We start from the raw sequence: 13,049 nt of genomic DNA, 5'->3' as shown, positions 1-13,049 counted from the left end.
GAAAATTAAGATTACATGTCTTTGTTCCCTAGTTGTACAAGATAAGAATATGGTTGAGAAGCATTATAATTGTCTCATGATCTAATGAGCCTCACCTCAAACTTGTGGCACTACAAGCTACCTAAGTTACATAACGTGCATGCCCAATAGATTAATCTCAAGACCTGATGATCCTCCACCACCTCTTACTACTAATATTTGTGCTTAATTTATTTTTGGTGAACTTGTTTGTTTGGGGGGCGTACATCCCAAGAAGCAACTTTTTTATTGTAAACCTTCTCAATTGTACTTGTTAAAAGATGATTAAACGAAATGTCAAAAGAGTTTTCTAATAAAATAAAATGTCAGAATTTTCAAGGTGATAATAGTTTCGTTAAGATTTGAATTGGAAACTAAATGTTCAAGCTTTTATTTTTATTATTTCATTCAAGACTATTCGTTAGGTTGTCACATCAAATGTGCATAGTTGTGCTTCCTATCATCATGAAATTCAGCAGCCATTAATGATGGAGAAACCTGAATTTCCTAATTTCCTCAAAAACAAAATGACAGATCATGGGCTGGGCAAGGTTGATCTCTCCAGATTTCAAAAAAGGAATTTAATCAACTAGAGCAGGAATGCAATTTGATTGGCCAACAGCTATTATAGCTAAATAAATATAAGCAGAAACCTTTCTCAAAATTTCGACCATCTTTTAGTTCCAAAAAAAAGGTTAGAAATGTCAGCCAAGAAACTAAGTTATCTTATCAGATATTCATACTGTTCAATACGAAAACATCCTGGCATATTCTCCTCTAAATTTCTATTCCACACTATGTGATTTGGAGGCCTCACTTCAAAGCACCTAAGCTCACCTGAAACTCGGAAGCATCACCTGGACTGAGCCTAGACCAAAATAATGTCTACTGACTCTTCGATAACACTTGATATATCATATTATTGATGTCTCGGGGTCTTTTTAAATGGAAAGCAACATTAATCCCATTAACAAACGTGCAGTGACAGGGATCATAAATCATAATGGGCAAGCTATAAATTTCAACATATCCACTCACCAATAAGAACGTAAAACTTCACAAATCCATATATTCCAAGTTGAAGACTCCAAACTTTCATAGAAGTAGCGGTCTCTTTCTGTGGGCTTTTACCTTAGGGGTGCATTAAGTTCAAAGCCAGAGACTTATCTAAGTTAGTGAATCCTCCACCCTTAAAATACACATATCATGGTACAGATTTTTAATCGCAATACATTCAATAATAATGCAGACATCACTAATTGAAGACATAAAGCAGACATCACTAATTGAAGACATAAAGCACTTGGAACATTGATGCAGGCCCCTACCAGAACTATATACCATGCCTTTTGGCCTCAAAAGAAACTTTGAATAAACCCTCTTTAGCCAAAACAAAACTTGGTATTCGTCTCACAAATAAAGAAAAGGACCATGATTATCTGTCACCTTCAATAAGATGACAACCCTTTCATAAATTTTGTTTAATCTGGATTTTTTAAGGTAAATGTATGTGTCACACAATACACCATTATAATCTATCCATTTCACTAAGATCACGAAGATAGTTTCACATCCGTAAGATATTATTTTGGCTATCCATGGGTACTAGGTTTTCATAGGAAAGCTAATATATGAAAGCAGTAAATTGAGCGACTGAATTTGTAAGAAGTTTATCATACCCAAGGGATTTAACAATAAGGAACATTTGAAAGAGAAAAAGAAGACCATGTTCGATGTTTTATATGGCTAAAAATCTAATCAGTTAATAATTGGTATGCAGCCCATTCTAATGTATCCGTTGATCATTTTGATCAGATCATTTTATTATCCTTTGTGAGGAACGATGACATTCTGAATCACAGTAACTATTTTGAAATACAATTAATCATATAGATATACCCAGAAAGTTGAGCAGACTAATTAAATTTAGAGCATCACCACCCAAGTTCCTCCACAGGTATGGAAAGAGAAAAGATGTGTGTTATTTTTTCTTGTTTATTAGAATATTTTCTGCTTGGTTTCTGTTCCCTCTTCTCATTTTCTTGGCACTTCTTCCTTCCATAAGACTTATTTGGTTTAGATAAATGATTCCGTGTGTGGGATAAAACATGAAAAGAAAGTCCCAGTTCTGTGCACGGCAATGAAAAATTGGTGTTTCTACAAGAAAGTTTCTGATCTGATTTTCCTGCTTTCAGTCTCACCGCCCTGTTTCTTGACATAGGATAGCTTATGAATTTTGGACAATCTGTTAATGCTAAACTTGAAGAATTCTCTTGCTTCTGAATAGCATAGCCAGGACCTTCCATGTATGGAGAATCTACCTTTGAAGAACTATGCTGTTTGCTTTTAATCCATGATGCTAGGGGATTTAGCTGACGCATTGCAACCTATAATATCAAGATTTAGATTGAGTTAATATTGCTTTCAAACAGAAAGATGGAATAGCTAGCTTTCATTCTACCATAAGAAGTTGGTGGATTGATGCAGTTTTTATGAAACTGTTACATGATCTTTTATAATATTTATAAAAATTAGATCACTTTCATTGCATATTGAAGAAAGCAAAAAGAAAAACAAGATAGCATGGATATCCAAAGAAAAATAGGAAAATGTAGTATTTTACCATAGAAACCATGCTCAAAGATGCAAAAATAGTTGGAGGCGCTGATGGTCCATGTTTATCCATCTTTCCATCAGAATTCCTTTGATAGCATTGCGATTCAGCAGAAGCAACTGTCCCAAAACTCCTTGGTTTCTCATCTTCATCATCCTCTTCCTCTTCTTCTTCATAATCCTGAGAAGGCCCACTCTCAGAATCTTCTGGCCCTGGTGTATCTTTTGGTTCCTTTTCTTGAGCCTTAATTTCCACAGTTTCTTCATACGCATGCTTATTATTAACTTGAGTTTCTACTTCATCCAGTAAACCTTCTGTTTCTTCCTGAGCTTTTAGAAATTGAAATTCTAAATCTACACGATTACGTTTTTCCTCCTCATTGTTTTTTTTCCTGCCCAACTTTTGCTGCAACACTCCAGTCTTTGCTTGAGCCTTCTCTGCCAGAGCTGTTTCAAGCTTGGCTTTTTCAATCCTAGCTTTTGCTTCCTCGTTCTCTCCCATGAATTCATCAAAATCAAGAGGAAGAAATGGCTCATCAGGCCTGTTCTCACCAATCTCTTCCCAAAATAGTCGAACATGTCCCTCAGGGTCCTCAGTCCAATTGACAAGCCGGTTTGTCGGTAGATGGACGAGGAGTTCTCTATCTGGATCCTTGATATCAGGAATAACCAGGAATTCAGGATCTGCAAGAAGATTCAAATTTCAGATAGATTTTATAGCAACTTAAAATTGTGCAAGAACTACCCTAAAAGGAAATCAGTTTATAAAGTTCAGAATCTCCATTTGTGCTATAGGAGCTACATACCATCCCACCACCATTTTTCCAGTTCAGCAGGCATTGGTATTCTCAATGGTGACTTGTAATATGAGTTTAGCCACATTTGTCTTTCCTGATCAACATCATGCACATACCTTTGCCATACTTCTGGAACCTGTAAATCGTGATGTTCTCATTTAACGTTATAAATCAGCAAATGAACAATAAAACTCACTGCTACAATTTGCCTACCTCATAATACTGGTTAATAAAACCTGGTGCCATCCACAAGTCCTCTTCTTCATACATATATGGATGTTGAGGATCAGTGTATGGACCCTTCAATTCCCTGACCACTACATAAACATTATAATTACAATCCCTCCGCTTGTTCTAAATGTTTCTGATGTTAATTGATGATTTAATCTGTATTGCAAACTTTATAGGGAATGAGAAAAATTACTTCCATCAGGCTTGTTAACAAACATCCTTGCTTTTGCTGCTGCAACCTCAGCTAAAGATGCATGCATCTGCAAATTAAATTAGATCAATATTTAATAATGATCACTAAAAAGGACTTCAAGAGAAAAGGAAAATATAACTCTCTACCATGGATCTTGGGGCAAATGGGAAAAAAAAGACAAAACACAAAAGAACGATGAATCTCATCATACAGCTGATATCTCAGCAGTGCATTCTTGAGGATCAGACTCCATGTCACCAAAGTAGAATTTACCCTACAGGCACCATAACCAAAGGCAACCAGTTACCCATCTGATTAATAGCAGCTAATCAAGAGGTCCCTACTGAAGCTTTGCTCCAATTCAAAAGAACAAATTAAAGAAAAACTAGCACATTTCTGCTGTTGTAGATTACTGTAATTGTTAACAGCTCCAACAGTAAAGCTTTTGATTTTCTCTGTGAATGCTTGATTGCATGTAAAAAAATAAAATAAAAGACATCAAATAAGACATTACCCATACTGTACGGCGATTAACTTCATAAATTCCACATCCATGCATTCGGCCATGCTTCCACTGTCCAGCATATCGGTAATGCCCCCTTTCACTTCCATATGCAAAATCAATCAGATTATGAGTTAAAATATAAACAGTTTCATCAACCTACAGAGGACAAAGCATTTCAAGTCAAAACAAAAGCTTAAATTTATGTCCTTCCTGTTCTTGATTAGTTTGGAGTACCAAAAATGTATTAGAAATATAACTAGAGTAGAAATGCCAGTATGATTCTGTTTCTAATGATTCTGTTTCTAAGAGCTTATTTACGTGAGAGAAACTCAGAAACCTATATTTATAGGCTGAAGTTCTTAACAAAAAAATATTTCCAACTCCACAACCAACTTCCAATTGCCTGTAATGTGCAGGCCTGATTTTTCTGTTTTGAATTTTGTAATGTGTTGAGGTAATAGCACTAAACAAGTGCTGGTTAATTCTGTTATAATTTTGTTGTTCCCTCTTGTGCATAGTTATGAGACTCGGACTCAACACGGACTTTGCGAGGGTGACTCGACTTGGGACTTGGCAAAAAAACTCGGACAGACTCGACAAGTGGTAATCCGAAGAAATTTAGAGATTTTTTATTTTTAAGGATTTAAAACTTGTTTCATGCACCCTTTATTAAATAAACATTAAAGACACAATATAATCATCAAATACAAGCTAATTTGATCACATACACAAGTATACATCAATCACATAAGTATAAGCGCAAATTGTAGTTGAAGGAAATAGCACACTGTGATATATAAATATTGTCAAATGTATACAAAACTCATGGAATATAAAATACACGACATCAAATGTTCAAAACAATAAGTCTATGGTCCAAAGGAACCTGCATCCCTCTATAATGTCCCCTCTTTCCTAGTGGTCACTCAGGAGATAGAGATTCACCTGTTACCCATCTCCGCAATTCAGTGGATAGAAGATGTTTGGCTAGAAAAGGGGATTCATACTTAGCCAATTTTGGCCTTCAACAACTTATTTTATAAGCACTTTATGTTATTTTATTTCCTAAGTCACATTTTCTAAAAATAGACATAATTATAAAGTGAATTTATTAAGTTGAAATAAAAGTTCAATGCAAAAACATAAATTGACCCCTTTTGCATGCCTACCTAGGCAAGTTGCATTTCAATTAAAGTGGGCACATTTAATAATGAAATATGACCATCTATTGTGTACGCCCAAGTTGAGGAGAATATGCTTTGGGAATCTTAGCATTTGGAAACCTAAATGTAGCACCTAGGGTTGGAGGTTAATAAAAAAGTGTTGAAGGCTCTCAATTTGGCATTCGATGATTCATATTTTTGCATTCTTTGAGGATTAGAGCTCTGCAAATTTAGAATAGCAGCAGATCTACATTGGGGAACGAAATCTCCTCAATACCAAGTGAAGTTGGACGAAACCCCTAGTCTCAAAACTGAGGAATTCATCCAAAATTCCTGTTTGGGCTACAATAATCAGACTTTATCAGCAATTGCAGACCTATAATAGCAAGGAGATCAGCTTTTGGAAGCAATCAAAAGGCAGCCACAACCTTTATCATGTTACAAGCTAGGGTTGCCGTTGCACGAAAAGATCGACCTGTCAATGCCCGATACAACCACTAGACTTATAGAATTCACAAGAGACTGTTAAACCATGTCGCGAATCCCCATGAGGGATGCTGGCCCATTGAAAACAATCCCCCTCCCAGCGTCACTTGCCACGGCCTGCGTGATTCGAACCTGTGACCAAGCTTTGATACCACTTGTTACAAGCTAGGGTTGTCGTTGCACCAAACGATTGACATGTCAATGCCTGATACAACCACTAGACTTATAGAATCCACAGGAGGCTGTCAAACCATGTCGCGAATACCCGCGAGGGATGCTGGCCCACTGCCAACATATCAGCACCTACGTGACCTCTCCTAGCAGGCTGTACCACTCTGGAGGCAGCTAGGACATCAATTAATTCATACAGCAGTGTTTAGGGTTAGAAAAAAGAAGGGAATTCATTGTTAGCATTAGCAATCATCAAAGAAAGTAATTTATCAGACTTATCCAAGCATATGTGATTGATATGAGCAATTCTTTGAGGAAATTTAGGCAAATCCAGTCATCTTGCCTGGGAGCCTAATAGAACTTGTAGCAGATCTACTTATTTCTTCAATAAAAGTTTTAGATAATTTTAGTAGAAGCAAATAAAGCACATTGGACGAGTTGAAACCACTTGGGCACTCCTAATTTGCAATTTCTTTCAGTTCCATCAATAAAACAAACATTTCCAGGCAGGGCGTTGGACTCCTGGTATGCCTAATGCATTTTTGATGTCTTAAATCTTCCAAATTTGAAATTTATTGTTTGCTGATATAAAAAATCAGAATTCTGAAACTGTTTATCAGTCATTTATTTTCTTATATTTGCATTCAAAATCATTCATTCATTGAAAGCAAAACAAGCATTAAACCTAAACCAAATTTCTGGAAACAAACACAAGTCAAAACATCCCCTAAAACTCCAATCAGCAAGTGGAAAAATCAGAAAATTTCAATTCAGGGCAGAAAGGGGATCTTTCAATGGTATCAGAGCAGTGACCCTGCCAACCTAAGGGTTTGGAGAAATTTTCATGTATCCTGGTAGGACAGGACCATACAGATATTATACACACAAGAGAGCACAAGGTCATTTGGACTTTGACATGGGTGACATACCTGAAGGAAATAGGAGTCCTCGTCGGGAGGAGAGACAAAACCGCCCTGATCTAAATGAGTTGTTGAGGATCTTGGTTAATTCATAGCCAAGGATTGCACAAGCACTTGATAGATTATAGGATACTCTGGATATAATGGATTTGAATCATCATAGAGATAGGCGTGACAGGAATGGTAGGTCACTTTCAGCTGTAGGAAGTTGTGGTAGCAATAGGACCCCTTCATCTTTGGGCAGTGCATCTATTTTCCCTAGGCATGACAAGGCTCACAGTTGGACAGTGGACAAACCAATGCAGCCCCGCTTCCTTCCTAGAGACGAGCCTCCACCAGTGGACCCACAAGAGGGTGTTGCATATCAAGATATGGTTATGGCAGCCAATGAGGAGTGGGCACGTCTCCCGAAACATGTCAGAGATGCATTCCCATTACATTAGTATTGTATGCAACGCAAGGATAATATGAGTAATCGTAATGACAGGACCTAGACAGCAGCAGAATAATGAACTTAATAGGGCTACCAGTAAGATTACCTTATCTCCTTTTGATGACACTAGTAATATTAGTGCACATTCTTGGGTGCACAAATTGGATATTTTCCTGTCCCTTAAACCGATGCCAGAAGATGAGGCCATACAATTTGCAGTACTACACTTGGAGGGTGTTGCCTATGATTGGTGGCACCATGGCTTAGTCACACAAAACCATGCACTCATCCATTCCTACTCCGAGTTCATTGAGCGGTTGATCGCTAGATTTGACCACAATGACGTGGAGAGATATTGCACTATTGAGACAAACAGGACATGTTGAAGCTTTAATCAATGAGTTTCAACGTATTGCAATCATTGTTCCAGAGTAGCCTGATACACGGGTAGATATGTTGCTCATTGAGGGGCTACATGACAAACTACGTGGATTGGTCAAGGCTCTTAAGCCTAAGACCCTACAAGAGGCTATACAGATCACTCTGGATTTAGACACTACTCCCCCATGCACCCCCTATCAGCAGAATAAAAATCTTCCCAAGGACTCCAAACCCTTCCAGAAACCAGCTACACTACAGAAGGGTAATCCACCTCCCCCTATGATGGACCAGGAATCACAGAATGAATTGAGGAAGAAATTGTGCTTTACATGTAAGGAGCCATGGGAACCAAGACACAGATGCCTTGGGAAAGGCAAAGGCCATCTGATTGAGGTGTATTCAGATGTGGAGGGTGAGCATGTACAGGTTACTGATATTGAGGACAACAATGATGAGGTTGTTGATACACATGATGTTGCACATGGCACCATTGCTACTCTTTTCGGTGTTCCTAGGTATCAACCATTCATGTTGGAAGGAATTGTAAAGGATCGAGTGTTATGCTTGGTTGATAGCGATGCTACTCATAGCTTCATCAATGAGGGTTTTGTAATCAACAAGGGATTCAAAGTTGAAGGGTTTGAAGGATTCCAAGTCATGCTAGCAGATGGTTCCAAAGTGAGTTGTACGAGAAGTATACCATAATTATCTATTGCAATGGATAAATACTCTTTCATAGATGACTACTATGTCGTAGGTATTGGTGGAGAGACGGATGTGGTACTTGGCGTGCAATGGTTGAAGTCTTTTGGAAGGTTTGTCCAAGACTTCAACAAGATGGTGTTAGAGTTTACTCACATGGATAATCACATCGTGCTTAAGGCACTTGAATATGAGACTAAAGAAGGGAAGCAAAGAGCATGTTTGTCTGCTCTAACTTTGATGACTCCAAAGGCATGGATACAAGGGAACAATTCATTCCTCATTCACTGATTTATAACAGCAGCGATTCATCCTCTCCTTTTCATGACATTGGTGCTTCTAATCATTGGGAAATGAGTCGTAATAATTCTATTATGGTGGGTACACATGAAGCATGCTTTGGTCATGATAAGTCTCATGGTATATCTAATTTTAGGACTGGGCTTAGACACTTTGGAGCTGCTGATATAACACAGTCCCAAATGATGAATGATGATTGGCTAGAAAGGGCAAGGCAAGCCAAGTTATTGGCTCAACAAGCCAAGATCAATCTTCAACATGTTTGTGATGTTCACCATTCATTTGATGATGAGAGACACGAGTTGCTTAATTTAGAATTTCCAGTTGAGGTATTTGATCATTCTCTCAGTGATGATAGTAATTTGGTTGATGACTTTCTTAGAGGGCCAGCCACTCGAGAGTTGTCTGTGTGGAGTAGTGATGGCATACGTGCTTCATTTCTGAGTTTGTCAACTATTTCACTTGATATGGCAGCGATATCTTTGTTGATTGGCAACTTCATATTCTTTGATTCCTTATGGACTAGTGGCTGTCCTAGTTGGAATCATATGGCATATCCGGACTTTTCATTGTCTACATCAGTTTCCCAGCAATATGGGAATGTTTGGAGGTATACCTTTGAGATAGAGGTGGAGTGTGGAGTGATTTTCGTTGATTGGCATTGGTATGTTGACATGTTTGATATCACATATATTGCTGATCAGAGTTATAACAGCGAAGTTGGGTGGTCGTTTATGTTGGTTCATTGGCATGTGGGGGTTCGCTTTCACATTGTTTTCATATTCTACATGCTTGTATGGTTACTTCATGGTGGTCATTTGACATTCTCCTACTTCATCTCCTACAGCAGATTCTTCATTTTGATATGTGATCCAGGTATTGATTTGCTTGGTACATTATTTCACATGGATTCCAATATGTTGTTTCATGGTTTGTGGTGCTTGAGCATTTTAATCAGAGTGGAGCAGCAGGTTGTTTGGTGTTTGCTTGAGGGCAAGCAATCCCGGAAAGGGAGGAATGTAATGTCCCCTCTTTCCTAGTGGTCACTTCGGAGATAGAGATTTGCTTGTTACCCATTTCCATAGGTGAATTCAGTGGATAGGAAATGTTTGGCTAGCAAAGGGGATTCATACTTAGCCAATTTTGGCCTGAGACAACTTATTTTATAAGCACTTTATGTTATTTATTTCCTAAGTCACATTTTTTAAAAATAGACATAATTATAAAGTGAATTTATCAAGTTGAAATAAAAGTTCAATGCAAAAACATAAAGTGGCCCCTTTTGCACGTTGTTGTGACCTTTTCACACATCGCCCCATTGCTAAAAGGGACCCCCTCTTTTCCTACTTTCTGCGTGTTTAGATTAGGGTTTTGGCAGCTTAGTGGGCAATTTTTTGTTTCCCGTGCCCGAGTCTCGGAGTTTTGGTCATGCCTAGTGTCGTTTAGGGTTTTTGAGGTTATAGGATCAAGCGTGTGAAAGTTGACATTTTTTAAATGATCCTAGTTTTGTCTAAGTGTAGACCTTTCGAGCAGTAACATGTTTTTGAATGTCCACGTCGGTGATTATAAGTGCTGAGGTGTTTTTAGACTTTTTGGAGTTGTTTTATCGCTCCTAGGAAGTTATTCAGATTGATTTCGCACTTCACCCCGATAGATTTCCTTGTGTTACGCTCCAATTTCTGGTAAATTTGCCCAAGTCCAATTGAGTTTTATTGAGTTTTGAAGTTTCCTAGTGATTTTGAATGGAAAAATCATCATTTTCCAGATGAAAATCCATATTCTAAGGGTTAAAAGGTCAAAATTTCATACTAGAGGTGCTTTTCCCCTCATATTCCTAACTACCCATGGTTTTCCCCACTCAAAATCCAAACTGGACATGGATTTCCCTTGAAATCCATACTTGCCTCATTTGTCCACCACTGTGAATCCATGCTAGGATCGATTTTCCCTTAGATGTATTAAATTTTGACTAAGTGTTAGGATTTATCCTGCCTACCCACGTTTTTCCACCAGGGAGTATGGATAGGATTGTGGATGACATTTGTCTTGATTCCACACCTGGGTCGATTTTCCACCAGGTCTTTTGTGACAAGTTTTGAGGATTTTTGTGCAGACACTCAGTCCTGACTCAAGTCTATTTTCCACTAAAAGAGATTTTCAATGTTTTGAGTCTGGATTTTCATCTAGACTAGGGTTGTTTTTCCACTAGAGGGGTATTTTTGTGTGAGTGACGTAATTTTGAGTGGAATTTTCATTCCACACCTAGATTGATTTTCCCCTAGACCCCATTTTGTGCACATTTGATAATGATGATTTTCAATGGGATTTTTTATCCCTACTGGGATCAATTTTTCCCTAAGGAGATGTTTTGATGATTTTACGTGATTTTTGTTAGGATTTTTTAGTCCTTACTTAGATCAATTTTCCCCAATTGGCCCATTTTGGATTTAAATTGAAATATTTTAATAAAGTGAGCCCCATATAATTGTTTTTTAATGAAAGTTAATGATTATTTTAAAAATAAAAAACAATTAATGATTTGCAATGAGCATTTAATGTTTTCAACCTTCTAGAAGCAAATCGGTTTCGACCAAGCAAGTATAAGAACAAGTGTTTTATCCCACATTGCTTGTGTGGTGAGAGTTGATGATGAAAGTGAGTTCAAATAGAGAGAGATCCAGCATTATTTTATTATTGAGTTTGCCAAGTACATCCATACTTGGGCAATTTTCTCTCTAGTTGGCGATTTTGGAGGAAGTGTTCAAGTGAAGTGATTGATTGAAGACCATTCTTGCTGCCATTTTTTCCTCATTGCCATCTTTTTTTTTGTGTGTTTGGGGTTTCTACCTCCAACTTGGGCGATTTTCCTTGATGCCGCTATCCTTGCTTGCTGTTCTCAGACTTGATTTGGCAGATTGGAGTGTACTTTGAAGGCATTTTCAGACTTGTGTGTTTGACGCCATAGCTGGAAAATTTCGATTTTGGTTTTGCAAGGGTTTGGTGCCATATTTTGGTGAATTCCCTTCATGTTTGGTGGCTGCCATTGTTCCTACTTCTTGTGATCATTGCAGATCTGAGTCTTGACGCCATTGTTACAGCTGATGCGACCTCCATTGTTGGCTGATCATCGATTTTCAGACTTATACTTCATTGCCCAGCCAACCACAACTTCAACGATTTACACTTGGAGGCATTTTGGGGATCATTTTCAGTCAATCCTCAGACCATTTGAGAGCTGTCACAGATCTGCAACTTCGTTTTGGCTGCTTGTCCTCAGAAAACTTATCTTATACTAGCCATACCTATGTTCCTGAGTTTGATTGCTTTCGCCATCAAGACTAATTTTTATCAAATTTGTGCATATTTTGAATGATTGCAACATGTTTTGAGAGGTCAATTTGTATAGTTGCAGGTTGTCTTCAGATTTGTTGGCAGCCATTGTTGACTTTGAAAGGCGTCCTCAGACATAATTTTGTGTGAAAACACATCCTTTCACACCTTTCCTTAGTCATTGTTGATCTGGTATACTCCTTTGCACTTTAATTTGCACAAAATTTCTAAGTATAAGGAGGTGTTGATTTCATAAGGGTTTCATACCCTAACCTTGTCACATTTTGTATTTAAATTGTTGAAATCTATCTAGAGTGTGAATTATTTTCCTGATTTCCATACCCTAATTAATCTAAATCATTAAGAAGTCAGGAATTTTATTAAGAATATTTATATTTTCCTAAGTTCTAACTTCAAGCTTCGTACAGGTGCGATGTCGAAGTCCGGACTTAAGGAAAGGAGAGAACAACAGAAGATGCTTGAGACTGGATTCTATCCGGAATCCAGGATGTCATCCAGATGGAAGGAGATAACTAACACGAACATGCATTTCATGAACCTGAACCAGATGCAACAGCGGATGTTCGGAGTTGGAAGCCAGATTGCTTCCTGTTGTGACCTTTTCACACATCGCCCCATTGCTAATGGGGACCCCCTCTTTTCTACGTTGTTAGGTTAGGGTTTTGGCTGCTTAGTGGGCAATTTTGTGTTTCTCGTGCCCGAGTCTCGGAGTTTTGATCATGCCTAGTGACGTTTAGGGTTTTTTGAGGTTATAGGGTCAAGTGCGTGAAAATTGAGATTTTTAA

At 38.0% G+C, this 13,049-nt stretch overlaps 1 protein-coding gene across 1 annotated transcript in view; it reads right to left on the bottom strand.

Moving 5' to 3' along the window:
* Positions 1-1,722: 1,722 nt before the first annotated feature.
* LOC131038005 (protein TIC 100) overlaps positions 1,723-13,049 on the bottom strand; it is an 89,743-nt gene continuing 78,416 nt past the window's right edge. Inside the window, exons 6-12 of the mRNA XM_057970272.2 lie at positions 4,367-4,457; positions 4,064-4,126; positions 3,853-3,919; positions 3,642-3,745; positions 3,438-3,564; positions 2,642-3,315; positions 1,723-2,405 (exon numbers count right to left, since the gene is read on the bottom strand). Coding sequence (XP_057826255.2) covers positions 1,953-2,405; positions 2,642-3,315; positions 3,438-3,564; positions 3,642-3,745; positions 3,853-3,919; positions 4,064-4,126; positions 4,367-4,457 — 1,579 coding nt within the window. The 3' untranslated portion in view covers positions 1,723-1,952. The remainder of the gene's footprint in view (positions 2,406-2,641; positions 3,316-3,437; positions 3,565-3,641; positions 3,746-3,852; positions 3,920-4,063; positions 4,127-4,366; positions 4,458-13,049) is intronic.

Source organism: Cryptomeria japonica, chromosome 9, assembly GCF_030272615.1.
Source record: "Cryptomeria japonica chromosome 9, Sugi_1.0, whole genome shotgun sequence".
In the NCBI taxonomy this organism is placed as follows: domain Eukaryota; kingdom Viridiplantae; phylum Streptophyta; class Pinopsida; order Cupressales; family Cupressaceae; genus Cryptomeria; species Cryptomeria japonica.
The sequence above is the reverse complement of the archived record's forward strand: the minus strand, read 5'-3'. Positions and strand labels throughout refer to the sequence as shown.